Genomic DNA, 20548 nt, shown 5'->3' with positions numbered 1-20548 from the left:
TTAAGATTGCTGTGATGGTAGCCAACCTCCTATAGGAGACGGTACTGCAAGAAGAAGATTTACTCCTTATTGTCCTCTCTGCTTATACACAAAAACTCAACTGTGATACGCTAAATAAAATAAACCAGTTGAAGTTTGTTTTCAAATTATCACCGTGTATATATTTGTAGGTACTAATAATATGCACCATTTTAAAGTAGTATTTCAGGTTTTAGCTAATTCGCAAAGCAAAAAAACCCGCGCAGTTTGATCATAATCAACAAAATCTTCATATCCACCAGGAAGAGGACACCATCAATTGACCTTGTCACGATCCCCTATTTAAAAATCAAGTTGTTTTGATAAAATGATACAGTCTGAGTTCCTTACATATTTTAGGAGGTGTTTGTTTAGCCTGTTTAAATAAATTAAAAGTAATTAAACGTTTTATTGCTGGCAGTTTGCATGTCTGTGGTTTAAATGTATTTTTGAGCAAAATCCTCTAATTATTAAAAGAATTAAACAAGTAAGTACTTTTATCCTGCAATAATAAATCAAAAATAAATTTACGATATCCTTAATAATTAATATTTTACGAAAAGCATCACATTTACCATCTTCTATGGATTCCTTCTTCAGGAAGGAAAAGCCTTAATGATAATAATAATAATGTAATTTTTGCTATAGCGAAATGTTAACACAAGTGAATCCCTTGACTTTATTCCCGTCATATATACATATATCCCGTCCAACTTTAACGATTTATTCTATATTCATGGTTTTTCTTTCATTTGCATCTTCCATCAGACTTGTTTTTCACCCTATTTATTCCTGTTATTTGTTAAATTTCCTTATAGGTATACATATTCAAATAGTCATATTTTCTTTCCAGCTCTTCAACCTGCTTGTACTGATTGATTAATCACTATTCGTTTGCTTTCATTATTTTTTTATAATTTTCCTGTTTATCCATTTTGGTGAAATTTTTGGAATTAAGCATTCTTTCATTCAAAAGTTATAAAATTTCTTTTGACTTCTACTTCTTATCCCTTTTGGGGGTTGTTACTTTGTCTTCGGTACGATGATATTGCTTTTTTAACATTCTCCAAATTTGTGTCCAACTTTTTCCTCTCTGACTCCTTCCAGGAACCTGCAGAACAGCAATTTTTCATGTTGTGTGATTATTGGCTCGACGTTGAATATGATATAACCTTAACCTAAATCTTAATTTAACTACCTATGCTTTCTTATATATTTTTTTAAATACTCATTCTTAATTTCATCCTTTTTTGTCACTCCACTCGTCCATCTAAGCATTTTCACTTCCGCCACATGCATTCGTTGTTCCTTTTTCTTTTTAACTACCCCATAATTCATTTCCGTACTTTATTTCCGGTGTTATGGCTATTTTATATAATTTTCATTGCTTCACAGCTTCATTAGAACTAGTCAGTCACACAGCACACCTCTTGCTTCCTTCCACTTCGTTCATCCAACCCTAATTCTAGTGCATGCATCTCCACCTATTTCCCCATTACTTTTCATAATCATTTCACTAATCAAATATATCATTTTATTTGTAGTAACTCTAGCTTTAAATGAACATTCCAAATACTTTGGTTTTGTCTACTAAGCTTTAAACCTTTTTCCTCAAGAGCTTTTATGTATTGTTCCAGTTTTTATTTAAAGTTGCTTTCACTATTTCTTACTAACATCATATTAACACATTGCATGTAGTCCAGGGTAATAAGGTTTTTTCCATGACACTCGAGCAGCCAGGGTACTGAAGCGTTTTTTCGACAGGTAATACCTATAAGAGCAAATTCTAACTATTTCCTGCGTAGGTTCTGGCGGCCATTTTTATTTATAAACAATTAAGTGTCAAAAAATGGCATTTTTCCCTTTTTTTTTTCAAATTAATGGAAAACAGTGAAAGTTATGGTTTTTTTAGAACAAATGTCTTTGAGATTATGGAAAAAGCTTTAAAATGACGTATTACAAAGTTTGATATACTCATTTATTGTTAATATAATTGCAAAAAAAAAGCCGGAATTGCAAAAAAATTAATTTCGCAATATCTATTGTAAAAATTAGTTTACAGCTTTGAAATTTGTGTCATATAAGGGTTCTTTGGTTCTTAATATGTGATAAAAATTTCAAAGCGATTCATTCAATTGTTTAAATTTTATTCAAATTGTTTATCCCAGAGAGCATTTTTTTTGCAATAACATAAGTCAGAAAAAAATAACGTTAGAACCATTCCACATTTGTCAAATTAAAGAGCATGAGTTATATTTTCAACTTGGTTTAAAAAAAGCGAATAAAAAATGCATTTATTAGTAGTAAATAATTATGAAAAAGTATCGTAAATCTTTCCTTATAAACTTTTTATTTTGTTATATAAGAAATTATATATATTTATTACAATTTTGTATCAATTATGATATAAATAACATTACTTGGTAGGTGTGCACTTAAAACAGGGTAGAAAAGTTAATTTTTTTGGAAAAAGTTATTCAAAAAGTTTATAAGGAAAGATTTACGATACTTTTTCATAATTATTTATTACTAATGAATGCATTTTTTATTTGCTTTTTTTAAACCAAGTTGAAAATATAGCTCATGCTCTTCTATTTGACAACCGTGGAATCGTTCTAACGTCATTTTTTTCTGACTTATGTTATTGCAAAAAAAATGCTCTCTGAGATAAACAATTCGAATAAAATTTAAACAATTGAATGACTCGCTTTAAAATTTTTATCACATATTAAGCACCAAATAACCTTCAATTGACAAAAATTTCAAACATGTACACTAATTTTTACAACAGTTATTGCGAAAATAATTTTTTTTGCAATTCCGGCCTTTTTTCGCAACTACATTAACAATAAATGAGTATATAAAATTTTGTTATACGCCATTTTAAAGCTTTTTCCATAATCTCGAAGATATTGTACTAAAAAAATCATAAGTTTTACTGTTTTCCGTTGATTTGAAAAAAAAGGGAAAAATGCCATTTTTTGACAGTTAATTGTTTATAAATAAAAATGGCCGCCAGATCCTACGCAGGAAATAGTTACAATTTGTTGCTATAGGCATTACCTGTCGAAAAAACGCTTCAGTACCCTGGCTGCTGAAGTGTCACGAACAGGGTATATTTTTGCCTTATTACCCTGGCGTAATGCCCCGTCGCTCATATATGAGAGACACAGATATTTCGCCAGGGGCCACGTCGCTCATTTTTGATATACACGTATGACTAACTTTCATGGCCGTGTATATCAGTGGCCCCTGAGAGTAGTATCCCGATTAAAGTGTGGCACGCAATGTGTTAATCACCATGGAATGTTATACCACTACATGGAATAACAATAGTTGTTACTCCGTTATACAATGAACTTCACAATCTTTATATATTCAACGGGGACTTCTTTCTTTTTGAGTTCTAACCACATATTCTCTCGAGGAACTATACCATATTCTTTATCAAGATCAATGAATATCGTGTGAACATTTGCGTTCTTTATTTCTGCATTTTTCCATTAACTGCCTTAAAATGAAAATTACATCTGTTGTTAATCTGCCTTGCATGAAACCAAACTGATTATTGGATATTTCGGTCTCTTTACGTATCCGTCTGTCAATTACTCCCCTGTCTGACTTATATTATCTCCCTTGTGTTTGTAATTAATGTACTGCTTCTTCATTCGTCTGGAATTTGTCCAACTGCCATAATTCTATTAAATAAACCTGTTTCTTGCCAACTTGTTTCTGTCTCTCCTAAATGCTCTTGACATTTCCTCAGGATTATCATCTAGTCCAACTGCTATTCCTTTCTTTATTTTTGAAATGCTTGAACCACTTCTTCGTTTGTTATTGTGATGGTTATATGCTGTTACTGTCTCTGTCACTCAACTGATTTTCTATCAAAATATTCATGTAATAGACTGTCAAAGTACTCTTTCATTATCTTTTTGACATCCTTTTCGGGAATATTTTATTATTTTCATCTCGAATATAACTAACCTGATTTAAATCTTTTTCTTTCTTTACTCTGTGTGGCTATATTATATGATATATTTTTTGTTTCGCCTTCCGTGGGTATCAGGTTGTCGTATACAGTAAACTCTCTCTTAACGGACACCTCTCTTTGCCAGACACCTCCTCTATACGGACGATTTTTAAAACAAAAATGATTCGGCCATATATGAATCTGTACCCTTTAACTCCCTTCGACGAACACTCTTAACAACGGACGCGGACAGTAAGTTATGTGTAAATGCGGACAGTAAATGAAAAAAATTTAAAATGTTTTCCAAATATTTCACAATATAAAACTTCAGTACATAATACATTTATTATTTCAAATTTCAAATCAATACAGATGCCTACGAAATGATAAATGATACTGTTCAGGTTACCAACACTACATAAGTAATAAAAATTTAATGTTTTTGTTGGTCGGTGAACGAAATGCGACACCAGGAAATTGTTATTTGTGTTTTGACTGGAACAAGGATTTAACTGGAACAAGGATTGGAGCATTGAAGCGGGGTGGAGTGATTCCTGCTTACGGGAGTTAATCCTCCTCGCCCCAATGAATTGTATCACCCGAATGTCATTCTCTAGGGGTGAGCAAGTCTCTCAGGCTGGGTTAAATCACTATGCTTGCTTGCTTGAACAAGGATTTAAGAATTTTAACCGGAATATCTGATTAAGCATATGCATGCAATAGATGTCTTTGTATTTTTATGAGTGTTTCCGTAAAAAAATTATTTTTGGATTAAATTTCATAATAAGTTTTGTGTCTAATAGATTTTTTTAAGTTTGAAAGAAAAAGTCGATGTGGTTCATTATGGAGAGAAGCATAAGTTAAATGTTAGACAGTTAGCTGAAAAATTTGGAATTGGAAAACCTCAAGCCAGTGAAATTTTGAAACATAAAAGTGATTTATTCAATCAGTTTTCTGAGTATGGTCACCTGGAAGCGAAAAGCAAATTTTTGCAAACCGATGGTACTGTATTAGATTTATAAATAATTGTTTTCGATTGGTTTTGTGAAGTGCGGTCTAAAAATATTCCCGTTTCTGGTAAAATTATTCAAGAAAAGGCATTAGAAGTTGCAAAAGCGTTGAGTTTTGTTTCAACACAACGAAGAACCATCATGTAACGATCAAGTTACTATAAAATATGTAATACGTTCCATGCATTCTGTGTCTGTATATCGTGTGTTCCATGGGTTATTTTGTTCACTGCGCAGGATGGTGATGGTTACATGGACGGTTTTCGTTGTGTTGGAATAAACCTGTTATTAACGCAGATGGGACGGGATTCTTTTTTAGAGTTTAGACCATTACCCAAGAAAACTTATACCCTGAAAGGAGAAAGGGGCATTGGAGGCAAGGCTTCTAAAGATAGGATCACAATTCTATTTTGTACCAATATAATATTTTGATAGAAGAATGCAGAGAGAAAATCGGAAAGTTCAATATTCAATCTTCATAGACAATGCTGCGTGGTCATCCACAACTTGTGTTATGTAATATTAAACCTAGTATCTCTTTTTATATATACATACATGCACTTATTGAAGTGAAAACTTCTTTAGGGGAAAAAGCATTGAATTCGCGACCGTCATCGCTTATGCTATGTATTATGTGTATGTATATATAAATTGTGTAGAGGTATTCTAATTTAAAATAAATGTAAAACATATTTTAAGATGGGGAAAAAGGATTTATTTGGCGACCCTCATCGCGACCGTCATTCTCTTCAGCGAAATAAATTTGGTACGTATGTATATTATGTGTATGTATATATAAATTGTATAGAAGTATTTAAATTTAAAATAAATGTAAAACCTATATAACCTATATAACATCATCCAAGAACTGCAATTGAGTTACCTATCCACAAATACTCCAACGTACTGGCCTAAGGATCCAGCTAAAATACCAGACCTACTTGATTTCTTCATAGTTAAAGGCATAGGAGCTGGTTACCTAAATGTAGAATCAAATCTAGACCTTTATTCTGATCACACACCAATAATAGCACAAGTTAGTGCCACAAGTATAGAAAAAGAACTTCCTGTAATGCTGTTCAACAAGAATACCAATTGGGAACAATATAGAAACCAAATTAATGCAGAAATTGACTTAAAAATATCATTAAAAACAAAAACAGAAATTGAAACTGCAGTAAATCAATTAACAAACATCATCCACACTGCTGCGAAAAATGCAACACCAGAAATATCAAATCACAAAAAAAACAACACTGCCCAGTAATAATAAAAAAGAAAATAGCTGAAAAAAGAAAACTCCAAAGGATTTGGCAGCGCAATAGATACCCGACAAACAGGATAAATTATGACAAAGCTTCTAGAGAATTGAAAGAGCTTATTAACAATATAAAGAATGCATCATTTAACGAATACTTAGAAAATCTGACAAGTACAGAAGATACAGACTATTCGTTATGGAAAGCGGTTAAGAACTTAAAAAGACAAAATGAACAAATTCCTCCGATTCGTAAAAGAGACCGAACATGGGCACGCACTGACGAGGAAAAAGCAAATACCTTCTGAGAATATCTGGAGGAAGTCTTTCAACCTCTTCCATCGCAAAATACGCCTGAAATAGAAGCTAAAATCAAAGAAACTCTTGAAGCTCCATATCAAATGTCCCAAATTCCAAAATTCTTCAAGGTCAAAGAGGTACATGAGACAATAAGAAGAAACTTAAATCCAGATAAGGCTCCAGGGTTTGATCTGATCAAAGGCCGTCTTATTAAAGAACTCCCAAGAAAAGGGATTGTGCTAGTAACAACAATATTCAACGCGGTGCTACGATTAGGACACTTCCCTGCCCAATGCAAAGTTGCCGAGCTTATACTTATTCCAAAACCTGGAAAACCAATAAATGAAGTAACATCATACAGACCAATCAGCCTGCTGCCAGTTCTTGGTAAACTCCTAGAAAAGCTACTCATAACCCGACTGACTCCCATAATAGAAGAAAACCACCTGATTCCGGAACACCAATTCGGATTCAGAAAGGATCATAGCACAATTGAACAGATCCACAGAGTAGAGGACGAAATAAATGAAGCATTTGAGCAAAAAAGTTACTGCACGACTGCTTTCTTAGATGTGAGTCAAGCTTTTGATAAGGTTTGGCATAATGGACTACTATTTAAATTAAAAAAATCACTCCCCCACACACTGTACATTATTATGGTATCTACCTAAAAGAAAGATATTTTACTGTAAGGTATGGACAGACAACATCAGAAATCACATTGATAAAGGCAGGGGTACCACAGGGCAGTGTTCTTGGTCCACTTCTCTATCTTATGTACACATCTGATCTTCCAGTAAGCAACCAAACAATCACAGCTTCCTTTGCAGATGATAAAGCGATAATGGTCAAACACAAAGACCCAGTCATAGCCGCAAGAATTCTCCAACAACATCTAGTGAAAATACAGGACTGGACAAGAAACAAGAATGCAGAGGTACAGTGCCACCTGTTACACTAAATGGACTAGATCTGCCTCAATCTGACAGCGTTAAGTATTTAGGGATGCACTTGGATAAAGGACTGACCTGGAGAAAGCACATTTTTAACAAACGAAAACAACTTGGCTTAAAACTCAGCAAATACTACTGGCTATTGGGAAGACAGTCAAAGCTAAGTTTAAAAAACAAATTATTGGTGTATAAAGTAGCATTAAAACCAATATGGACATATGGTGTACAACTATGGGGTACGGCTACAAACTCAAACATAGAGATATTGGAACGCTTTCAGTCGAAGGTACTACGGACGATAACAAATGCACCTTGGTTTATACCTAACAGAGAAATCAGAGACGATCTTCAAGTAGCCACAGTAAAGGAGACAGTGAGTGAATACAGCAGCCGCTATTTGGTAAAATTAGAAAACCACCCTAATAATCTTGCACTAAACCTGCTGGATAATAGTGAGCAGACTCGGAGACTGAGGAGGCACAAACCACTGGAGCTACCACATAGGTTCTAAGCAGCAGTGAAGTGAAGTGTCGTGCAGTGCAGTGCAGTGAATTACTTACCCTTTCAGGGCACAGTTCAATAATTTAAGAGGCTAGTGGAGTCTTTGTTATCATTGGATAACAAATCCAAATTTATAGTGAGTGAGTGAGTGTGTGAAAAAATGGCTTGGATGCGAGTCCGTTAGCCACAGATTTTTATTTTATTTTTACCTCAATTTATTAGTTTTGTTATATTTATACGTATTTTACTTAAATGATTATATTTGTTTCTTTCAAGTAGTTTCTGAGTAATTTAAATATTTCCATTTTATGACAACTTAGTAGATATTCTATACTAATTGGAAAATGAACTTGTGTTTGTCGTAAATTGTAATATAATTGATTTATATATCTCTCGTTAATTTTGCATTCCAAGAAAATATGGTTTAAATCTCTAATCGAAACATTATCACAAAAACAGACTGATAAATTAATTATTCCTAGTTTGTGCAGATGTGCCTCATATTTCCCGTGTCGAGTTTTTAATCTGACGATAGTAGAAATATCTTGCTTTGGCAGGTTATATTTAAATATGTATTCAGGTGGCGGAGGAAGTTAATCCAAATTTATACTTACACCCCTTTGAACAAACAACTAACATGCTTATAATTTTTTTGTTTATTGATTGCATGTAGTGAATAACCTATAATAAAAAATAAAAAAAAAATCTAAGTCGATTGTAATATATTGATTTGTCATAATTTTTGTTTTGTTTTTGTCCTTTTTCTAACTTCGCTCTCCTTTCTTATTCTGCTTGTTGTTAGACCTTCTGTGACATTTATTTGCATACTTGCATTGTCACATATTATGTATTTGAGGAGTATCCTATATCTAGAATCAATCCTTGCGTTATTCATTCCTTCTAATACGGCCCAGAGTTCTATGGAATCGAATGCCTTATTGTAATCCACAAATACCAAATGAAGAGGTTCATTGTATTCGTTGCACTTTTCGATAAGTGTCGTTATTGTTTGTAGGTGTTCTATGGTACTATGTCAATAGGCTTGTAACTATCGAATTTATTTGATAGCCTATTAGTAATTATTTTGGCAAGCATTTTGTACGGATGCAACAACAGGCTTATTGGTTTGAAATTTTCCCGTTTGTGGTATACCTACATATTAGGTGTATGTATATAATAAATAGTATAGAATGCACGCAACGCGTGTATATTATACATAGGTATAAAACTTTTTTTGGTTCGAGAAAAAGCATTGAATTCGCAACCGTCATCGCTACGACGAGATATTAGCAATTTATATACTATAGGTTGAATTGCGTATGTATAAGTTCGAACGAAGTTATAATGGTTGGAGGAGGGATAGAGTCTGTACCCGAAGAAGCTTGCGAAGCAAGCGCATAAGGGGCCACACGGTCCCTACTCTAATCATTATAAGTGATTAGTGTTTAAAGTATTTTTGAAGTGAAAACTTCTGTAGCGATTTTGTGCATTTTCTGGATGGGGAAAAATATTAAATTAGTGACCGTCGTCGCTTCGCCGAAATAAATTCTGTACGTTTATGTATTATGTGTATGTATGTATATATAAATAGTATAGGATGCACCCAATGCGTATATAATGTAGGTATATCACTTATTTTTGGATGGGGAAAAAGCATTGAACTCGCGATCGTTATCGACACGGTAGATGTTAGTAATTTATATACTATAGGTTAAATTGCGTATAATTTCAACCGAAGTTATAATGGTTGGAGGAGGGATAGAGTGTGTACCCGATGGGGCTTGCTTCGTAAGAAGTTTTCTCTTCTGTCGGCACTCCCACGAGTGCCTTAATTTTTTTAAAACATTTAAGTTAACAAATAAGTAAAACATATTTTTTTCTCTTCAACGGACGCCTCCTCTAAACGGACACTTTATGAGGAACGACTACTGTCCGTTCAAGGAAGAGCTCACTGTAGATTTGTATACATTTTTGCTTCAGCTTTGCTATTGCTGCTTTCGCTTCCTTTTTGGCGACCAAAAACTTTTGAAGATTTACATATGCCCGACCTATTTTTTTACAACTGTTTATATAATTTTCTCTTCTCTTTTATTTTTTCTTGTACTTCATTTGACCACCACCAAGTCTTTTTGTTCTCAAACTTCTTTCCTGGCGTTTTTTCATGTATTATATTGAATAGCAGTAGGTATATTATTGAAATTTGAAATGAATAGTTTTATTATACGATTTTCTTGGCGTTTCCCCAAAAATATTTTAAAGATTAAGCACTAGATATAAACATAGTTAAATGAGTTAACAGCCACATAAAAAATTTAAGTAGGTAATAAAAACATCTGTATCTCTCAATAAAAAGTGGCCTTGAACTTTGCACAATCTTTACAAAAATATTGCTACAAAAAATATTTTTAATTATTGGTGTCTGGTATTTATTGATTGAAATATTTACCTCTTTATAATATAAATTAATATCATATTTCCTTATTAATTTACACTTCCAAAAAAATAGTAAATTTAAAGTCTAAAGATCCTTTTGTGTTTGAAGTGTTCAGTTTAAAGTCCAAAGTTTATTTCGAAAATTGCTTCTGATCTGGAAGGCAAATCATCAAATAGGGAGATTATTTTTTAATTTTCGGTGATTTCCAACGAATTATTTGATAAGAGCCATGATTTATTCCGTAAAATCATAAGGGCATAGCCCGAAGAAGACTTTAACTCGGACCATAACCCGTTGATAGAAACAATGCAAGTAAAATTAAAAATCTCAAAATGACGCAAAATAACCCTGGATATTATTCTTTTTCTTTTTTAATTGCCGTCTACCAATCGAAGGTTGGATATCATCATCACTATCTTTACTCTATCTACCGCTGCTATGAAGAGTTCTATTTCCCAGTCATTCCCAGCATTTCAACCAGACCGTTAAATTTTTCGACCATGACACTCTCCTTCTTCCTATACTCCTACTTCTTATCTTTCCCTGTGCACCAATCTTACCGTTTCGTATCGCTATCCACTCATTCTTTGTCCCAGACATTTTTTCTATTTTTACTGTGTTTATTATTCCGCATCCTTTGCCCATTTATCGCAATATTCCGTGTTCGTTTTCTTCTGTGTCCATGTTATTCTAAGCATCCTTCTGTAACAACACATTTCAAATGAGTGTAGCTTCAGTATCCAGCTTTCAAATCCATATTGCAGTATCGAAAATACTGTATTTTTTATTTTTCATCTTTCTTAATGTTTCCGTATTACTCTGGGCTAATTAGCAAAATACAAGAAAAAGTTATTTACCAGCAATTTTATTGCTGAAATTAAATCTAATGATTGTATATATTAATAATATAGGTATGCAAAGTCCGCAGATAGTGTGCTACTTTTTTTATAAACAAAATGGCGCCCGAAAATCGTGTTTTTTTCAATTTTTGCTTTATAACTCCCAAGATTTTCACTTTACACCAAAAACACCCAAATAGAAATTCACCGTAATTAAATTCTGCATAAAGACGTGTTTTTCCAGATTTACTTCGACAAAAATTTCCCCCGGAAAATCCAGGTTTTTCCAACAAAATCTTTAATTTTCAACTAAAATTTTAGATAATTCCAGAAGTCGATTTCAATTGAATGAACAGTTTAGCAACAATTGGATTGTTAATTAAAACTTTACGGTCGTTATAATAACCACAATAATTACGATACATAAGAATAACTATGATTTTTGTATAAAAAGACACTGTACCTATCTAATGTACTTTACAGAATTGAAATTAAACTATTTAAGCGGCCTCAGGAATATTTTAAAATTATAAACAATAATTTTGGCTTAACAACAAATAGAAAAGTTGCACTATTTTTTTTTTCTATAAAACATTTTGGTCTAAAACTTACCAGAAAACTTGTTTGTGCTCTCTACTTTAACATAAACGTAATTAAGAAGCCAAATTTTAAACTTAGTCACACAACTTCTGCGATTAAACTTTGCAATGCACAAATCCGCACCTTTTCCTGTGAAAAATTCATAACCTTTATCAGGATAAGAATAAAAGCTTAAAACAGGTACCGTTGTCTTCAGAAATGTTAGGGCTATATACTGGAAAAATTTCAAAAATAATAATAAAATCTAACAGAGTCGTAGCGAGGTATACGCAAAAAAACGTGATTTCATTTTTTTTTATTTTTAGGTTAAAATTGCGATTTTGACAATGTTCCCCCACATCAAATTCAAAATAAACTTTATTTTCGTTTTCAGCACCCTCTAAAATATAAAGTATGAATTAGCCATTCACACCTCCGTGGTCAGTATCTCGAAAACTAAGCGCTTTTTTGAGGGTGTCCCGCTCGTGTATAATATTTTACATATTCTTCGATAACGCCACATCTCAAAACTGGCAAAATAGGGAACTTGCAAAATTTTTTAAATATTAAAATGATATTAAAAAACATAAGGTAACATGATCTTAAAACGCTTGCATGCGAAAAAAACAAATATTTTTAACCCGTACGCTAATTACGACGCTTTGAAAATGCTATAAAATTCAAATATCTTAGGAGGCTCTTGAACGTCCTTCTATTGGTTCGACGTCACCGGCCACGGTCAACCGGCGGAAACAACGCGATTAGGGTAGGTATCACGGGTATATTACATTTTAATCGTCTTTAATGAAAAATTCCTAGGTATTATTTATGTTCATCTTATATATTGTAATAAGTAGTTCCCAATCAGCTTAGTTTTAAACTGAAATTGATAAAGTTGAGTGTTACTTTGTAAAGAGTTTAAAACGCATAATATGACGGACGAGGGTTTTTCACAAGGTCAATCTGACTAACTTACCTACCATTGATGTCTTCATCGTGGCAACTTTTATAAAAAGTAGTGAAAGCTATTCTATTGGAGAAATGCGAGGTGTCAAGGCAAATAAGTAAGAGTTATTAATAAGCATGGTTTAACTGTTTATAACAATAGTTTGGTACCATTATATTATAGTATACGGTTTACCCCGTGGGTTTGATCTACCTACCTCTAATCGAAGGATTTCGTATATCCTGGAAAAGATTACGATGTAATTTGCAATAAAGAATATATTTTATTGTAATGTTTATTAGTACCTACTGGAGCCTTTCATTATTGTGTTCAAAGCCTTCTGAGAAAAGATTAGCAGACGTACCGATAGAACGTGTACATAGCCAACAAAATCCTTCTTGACAAAGTTAATAATACGCATAAATAAGAAGAATCAATATTGTAATTTTACAAGTTAATATCTTTATCATCTCAGCTTATACTTACACCGCATCCCTCGGTAGACCGCAAGCTATATTAGAAACCGACTGTAGACCGCATACTATAGTAGCACCAGTACTTTTTAGTTACTCTTACTTTTATGACTAAAAGTTTTGTTTATTTTTAAGTTACTTGTTTCTTCTTTGTTCTTCAACACAAGAAACGAACAAAGTAATTTCATAAAAAAGAACTTTTTGATACATGTTAACAAAGATAAAATGTTAATATTTTGCCTGTCACAGAAAAAATCATTTTTGCCACAGAGTAAAACAACATATTTCAACTATATTATTTATCTATGGGCAAACTGCATTAAATGGAATAGCCCACCCCGAACGGACAAACGAAGCGAGTGGCCTGTGACGTCAGACCCCAGGTCTCGCTTTTGAAGTTGTTTAAAACGGAAATTTTAGGCGCGGAACTTTGATCAGATGTTGTACGTACACTATTCAGTGTTAAGACGTAATATTTTGAATATAACATTTTAAAACATAAATTAACAATTTTATGCAAAAAAATTGTTTAGTGCAAGTTCCCTATTGCCCAGGCATCAACTCCATATAAAAGGACAGAGAATACGTAGCATTTCAATACTCTATTTCTAATTTCTATTCCCTGTTTTCCATTGCATAATATTGCTATCATCTTATTTAAAGCATTTCTAGACATCTCAGTGTGGTCCCCTTGTTCATTTAACTCACATCCCAAGTAATTGTATCTGGGTACTTTCTCTAAAGCTTTTCTTTTAAAGTAGATTGTTTGGTTTTCAATCTTGTTCTTCCTGAAAATCATGATTTTTGGTATTTTTTTTATTCAGAGGCATTTCATACCTCTCACAGTACTGCGTAGTGCGATCAACCAAATTTTGCAGCCCTTCTCTGGTGTCCGTAAGCATTATTGTATGGTCTTCATATCTGAGGCGCTCAGAGCAACAGTGGCCTAACCCACATCCCACAATTTTACGAAAACGTTCTTATTACGTTAAAGTCATCTCTTATTTAAGTATTTTCAGATGCAGAGTGGCTTAAGTAACCATTACTTGAGCTACTCTGTATCTGAAAATATTTAAATAATGGATAACTTTAATGTAATAAAAGGGTTTTGGTAAAATTGTGGGTTAGGCCACTGTTGCTCTGAGCGCCTCATCTGATATTATTCACTACAGTGTTGTGTTAATTAATATGCCTCCATTGATGCTTTCTAGTGCCTATTTAAACATCTCTTCTGACCACATATCTTAAAAAAGTAGAGAGAATAGTACATATCCTTTTCGTACTCTTCTTCTTATAGATATTATTAAAAAAAAAAAAGAATGTGTGTACTTTGCACGCACGTAAGAAGTTATACTTCTATTATATGATTTCAACGAAATCAATATACTTTAAACAGTTTCTCTACTACTTTCCAAAATTTTTTATTAAAACAATACCAAAAATTAAAAAAAAATAAAAGAATAAAACACACACGAACACATTGAAAAATCCCAGAAATGATTTCTGAACAATAATTGTTGCCAAAAATTTTAATTAAATACGTATTTTCTGAAAAAAATTATATAATAATATACTTACAATCATAAAATCTATAAAACAAATAAAAAAATGATGTAACTTGCATTGGGCTTGAACATACTTCCCGTGTATCCCGCCGTACGAGAGTCGAAGCGATTTCAAACTGCACCACCTTCGCGTATACGTCATGTGGGAATATACACAAACTGAACAACTTTTTGACATTTTGTTTATATGAATTTTTATTAGTTTGATTTTTGTCGAATTAAAATACAACAATATATAGAGTAAGAAAACGATACATTAGATGAAAATTTGTAGAAAGTTTGTTCGTAATCAGATTATGTAAATTAAAGCGTTGCCTACTAGGGGTATAGCATAGCAAGTACTAGGTAAGTACATTATTTTTTTTTACATTTTCCAAATAGGTATGAAGATAATTTTTTATTGGAATACAACTGAAACATTTAGAATTACGTACCTGTGGCTTTTCAAAACTATTTAAAAAGTCACTATAATTATAAATTTGATTTTATTTCTGTCCTCACAACAATAAAAACTAATATATTATACAACATTTTTGTTTACCGATAACCTCCGTATTGAACAATTATTGACAGATAATTTCAACACCCAATCAGAGCCCGTATAAAGACTAATACCAAACTGTCGGTGTGCGCATGCGCGCAGATCAATATAAATTCACCCTCAATCTCAATCGCGCCTAAAGCAGTATAACTTCAAAAAGTGATAACCCTAATAGGTATGGATCCCGCGTATGAAAAAAAAGTTGATTAATAGCAAGCTGAAAATTTGTTAATAGCTTAAGGGTGTCTAGTCGGACAAACTTTGATATATGGGAACACTGGAACAGGGGAAGTTTTAATTGTGGAACAGGTTAAAAATTTGGAACGGTCAGACCATGAAAACGTCACATGTATGTTGTCGAACAGAACTTCCAATTGATTTGTTACCCTTTCATTAAACTCTCATGCAAAATCAGACTGCTATTTATCACCTGTCATAATTCCTGTCATTTGACATGTTCTACGTGTTCCACTCATTAAAATGGCCAGTCGGTGATAAATAGCAGTCTGATTTTTGCAGGGTAGTTTAATGAAAGGGTAACAAATTAATTGGAAGTTCTGTCCGACAAAATACATGGGACGTTTTCGTGGTAGTCTGACGTTCCAAATTATTAACCTGTTTCACAATTAAAACTTCCCCTGTTCCAGTGTTCCCGTACATCAAAGTTTGTTCGACTAGACACCCTTAAGCTGTTAAAAAATTTTCAGCTTGCTATTAATCAACTTTTTTTCATACGCGGGATCCAGACCTATAAATAATTCTAACTTTTATAGAAATTTCTAGATTTTTCCAAGTAATATGAAGAAACAAATATACATATCTAGTTCAATATTATGGTTAACGCTCCTTTTATCAATATCTACTACGCACAGTAGATTAGAAAGAACATTTATAGATGAGAAGTATAAAACATTGGTGCGAAGACTCAAAATCCGACTAGGGACTCCTAGTCAACACGCTGTAAGAACTGCAAAAAATATACAACTGCTGAAAAGTAGTGATGTAAGTATTTTTTATTTTATTTCAATCCTTTAAGTTGTAACGGGTAGTTCTTTCAGGACGACAGAATCAGTAAAACACAGGTTAAAAACAAAGTAAATATACAGTGAGCACCTAAAGGTTGGAATAAATTCATTTTTTCGAGAATGGAAGATTTTAGAAAAAAATCCCGAAAGAAGACAACTTTCATTTTGAAATTACGACTTTTTGGCATATATATCGTACTAGTGACGTCACCCATTTGGGCGTGATGACGTCATCGATATTTTTTTTAAATGAGAATAGGGGTTGTGTGATAGCTCATTTGAAAGGTAATTCAATTCTCTATTCAGTAATATAAACATTAACATAATTATTTATACAGAGTGTCAAAAAAAAATGTTTTTAATTAAATTTATTGACATTAAAAGAAGAATATGCGCAATTTATTTAATTCAAAATACATTTTGCTGCTCTCAGAAAACAGAAAAAATGTTTAGAAAAAAAATCGTTGCTTTTCGTTTAAATTAAATGCTCAAATTGTCAATAGGCAGATGGGTGGCTGCTTTAATATTGAATTTGCAAAAAACAATATTTATTTGTCAAATAACATTTTTTCTGTTTTCTGATAGCAGTAAAATGTATTTTAAATTAAATAAATTACACAGATTCTGCTTTTTATGACAATAAATTTAATTAAAAAAAATCTTTTTGGACACCTTGTATAAATAATTATGTTATTGTTTATATTACTAAATAGAGAATAGAATTACCTTTCAAATGAGCTATGACACGACCTCTATTCTCATTTAAAAAATCATCGATGACGTCATCACGCCTAAATGGGTGACGTCACTAGTATGATATATATGCCAAAATGTCGTAATTTAAAAATAAAAATCGACCTGTCTCGGGATTTTTTTCTAAAATGGTCCATTCTCGAGAAAATGAATTTATTCCAACCTTTACGTGTTCACTGTATAAGATATTTATATACAGTTCTAAATAAATAAAATAAAATATAATTCTATCTTCTGCAAAGGAAAAATAACATTATACAGTCCGTCAAATTTACTTACCGTTGCACGTCATTATTTAAGTTAGAGATCTAAGTTGACATAGTTGCCAAAGTATAAAAAAATCCCGAATCCATTTTAAATCAAATAGATCACACAATTTTTGCGGAAGTGGATTATACAGCAAAACAAATTAATATTAAATGTAAATAAATAAAAACATTAGAAATAGAAAACAAGAATTAAGTTATAATCTTACGTTAAAGTACATAATAAAAACAGTAAATATAATGAAACAAATACTTATAGTAAAGAATATAAACAGATATGAAGTGTCATCACCGCAACTGTCAAATAAATGTTACCAATTTATGCCAAAATATCACCTTCGTTCGATTATAGTTACAGTGTATTCCGAACAAATGTGCTTCGTAAAAACGCTTTATAATCTATTTATACAAACTAAATGAAACATATTAATTGTGTATTTCTTTAAGTTAACATTAATAGAAATCTTTAAATATTATTTCTACGCGTATATAATAAAATATGCCTAGTGGCTGTAATGTCAGAGTACTCGGCAAAGTGATTCTAAAAAAGAACACACCTACCGCCTAAATATTTCGTGTTGGTATCATGTGACGTCTCGGGCTATGACGCGGATCACGTGCAACGGTAAGTAAATTAGATGGAGTATACTTATTACTGTCATCGAAACATAATAGTAGGTAATATCAAAACGATACAATACGAGAGCAGTCCGATAAGTACATAGCCTACAAAAGAAAAAGAAAATTTTTGGAAAAGTGGCAATTTATTTCTCTACATAGTCTCCTTTTAGCTCGATACACTTGACCCAGCGATGCTCCAACTTCTTTAATCCGTCTGAAAAATACCTTTTCTCGAGGTCTGCAAAATAGGCTTCCGTGGCGGCGATGATCTCCTCATTCGACTTAAATTTCTGCCCAGCGAGTGTCTTTTTTAAGTTTGGAAACAAATAGTAGTCGCACGGGGCCAAATCTGGAGAATAGGTGGATGGGGCAACAGTTCGTAGCCCAATTCGACCAATTTGGCCATGGCGACGGCGGATGTGTGAGCCGGTGCGTTGTCATGGTGAAAGAGCACTTTTTTCTTTGCCAAATGGGGTCGTTTTTTATTCAATTCGGCTTCGAATCGGCCCAATAATTCGGCATAATAGGGCCCTGTGATCGTTTTTCCCTTCTCTAAGTAGTCGATGTAGATCAGACCTTGTGAATCCTAGAAAATGCTGTCGATCACCTTTCCGGCCGATTGGACAGTCTTCGCCTTCTTCGGAATACGTTCGCCGGGTGTTGTCCACTCTTTCGACTGCTCCTTGGTCAGTGGCGGCCGGTCAGGGTCGGCAGGGTCGGCAGTGCCGACCCACACATTTATAGATGTAGATTTTTTTTAATATTTAACTTAATCAGAGTTGATGTCATTTGTATCTGTGAAATAAAAAAAATCTGTCAGATAATACAGACTGAATTTTATTCATGGTTTTTAAAAGGATTCGGCTAATCCGAGCGTTAAGTGATCCCTGCTCATAAGAGACTTTTCAAAAAATGAATGACCCGAGCCATTCTGTTTTCGGCAAGTCGACCCCAGCTCATCTCGAGCTTGACGATTTACACGTAAAACTCAACGAAATACGAGTCGAAGAGCCACCAAACGTATATTTCTCTCGGTAGGCATTAAGCGGCAGGTACGGCACATTTAAATCTGCGGAAGTATCATTTGGGAGCATCGGCAGAAATTGTAAAAAATAATCACGCCGTTTTACGTCGTTTAATTGATATTGTAATTTATTTGAGTTGTCAGGAATTATCATTTACGGGACATGATGAATCAGAGCATTCGTTAAGTCAAAGTAATTATAGAGAACTAAGAAAATTGTTTAAGAAATACTATTTGAAATTTTCCAATTTTTTTTATGATTCGAAGATATTTATCGGCGTGTCTAAAACAGTACAGAATGAACTAATATAATGAATTAGTTACATTTTGAATAACGTTATTGAATCTGAGATTCTGAAAACCATTTGCTTTTCGCTAGAAGTAGATGAAACTTCTGATTATCATGTCATTCACAACTATCAATTGTTGTTCGATAGGCGTTACGTGGTAATATTTATGGGAGGTTTTTAGGTTTTACAGACGTCATTAAAAGCAATAAGACAGAATATATTTTTGGTGTTTTAAAGGACACATTAAAATTTTTGGATATCGAAAATAAATTGGTAAGGCAAATTTACGACGGCGCTGCCGTGATGTCCGATGAATTGAATGGTATCCAGGCAAAAGTTAAAACTATTGCACCACAAGCTTTATTTACTCACTGTCATGCGCTTAGAATGAGTATAGTTTTGCAGGATACGTGTAAAAAAATTAAAGAATATCGTCTTTTCTTGTCATTTTAGCTCGCCTAAACAGACTACTGTTTTAGAACAATTTGTTTCGAAAAAAAAAGCAAACAGTTTGTCAGACGCGATGGAATTTTAAATCTCGGTTAGTTTTCACTGTAGCAGATTTTCGTGAACAGCTTTTTGGAAGTTTTTTATTTTATTATCGAAGGTGACGATTTTGAAAGCGGTGATATCTCGATCCGTGAAGCAATCGGTTTGAGAACTTTATTAAATGATTACTCTTTTAATATTCTTTTAAATATTTTTAAGAAAATGTTTGCCCAAACACCTTTGATATTCATTGTTGTTCAAAATCAGTCAATTGTCATTATTTATTCCAAAAATAAAATAAGAAAGCTGGTGCAAAATCTCAGAGATTTTCGTAATGATAGAAGTTTCCAATATATATGCAGTGACGTTTTGGATTCGCTTGATATTTTCAAACCACCCCAAAAAAGACAAAGGCATGATATATATCTCGAAAAACGAGTCTAATTTGAAATTTTGGATACCTGATATTATGCAAATAGATACTCGTTTTTCGTATTTTGAAGATTTGCAAATTTTTGACCTCTTTTATAATTCAAAATTTAAAAGTTACCTTTGCTAAAAAATTTCCAATATATTTATTTACAAGTTACTTAAAAATTATGCTGATTCAAATATTTTCGGAAAGTAGGATAAGTTACAAATATGTATAATTTTATATAGTAAGTACTGCAATTCACTACAACAAACTGT

General features: G+C 32.8%; 1 protein-coding gene across 2 annotated transcripts in view; it reads left to right on the top strand.

Moving 5' to 3' along the window:
- Positions 1-299: 299 nt before the first annotated feature.
- LOC114327064 (phospholipase B1, membrane-associated-like) overlaps positions 300-20548 on the top strand; it is a 49511-nt gene continuing 29262 nt past the window's right edge. The window contains exons 1-2 of one of the 2 annotated variants that reach the window (XM_028275571.2): positions 300-505; positions 16174-16392. In XM_028275571.2, the coding sequence (XP_028131372.2) occupies positions 16189-16392 (204 nt within the window). In that variant the 5' untranslated portion in view covers positions 300-505; positions 16174-16188. Of the gene's footprint in view, positions 506-16163; positions 16393-20548 lie in introns of both variants that reach the window. The other variant, XM_050654236.1, reaches the window with a different exon arrangement.

This window comes from Diabrotica virgifera, chromosome 6 (genome assembly GCF_917563875.1).
Source record: "Diabrotica virgifera virgifera chromosome 6, PGI_DIABVI_V3a".
Taxonomy (NCBI): Eukaryota; Metazoa; Arthropoda; class Insecta; order Coleoptera; family Chrysomelidae; genus Diabrotica; species Diabrotica virgifera.
Note: the sequence above shows the minus strand (reverse complement) of the source record. Positions and strands in the feature narration are given on the sequence as shown.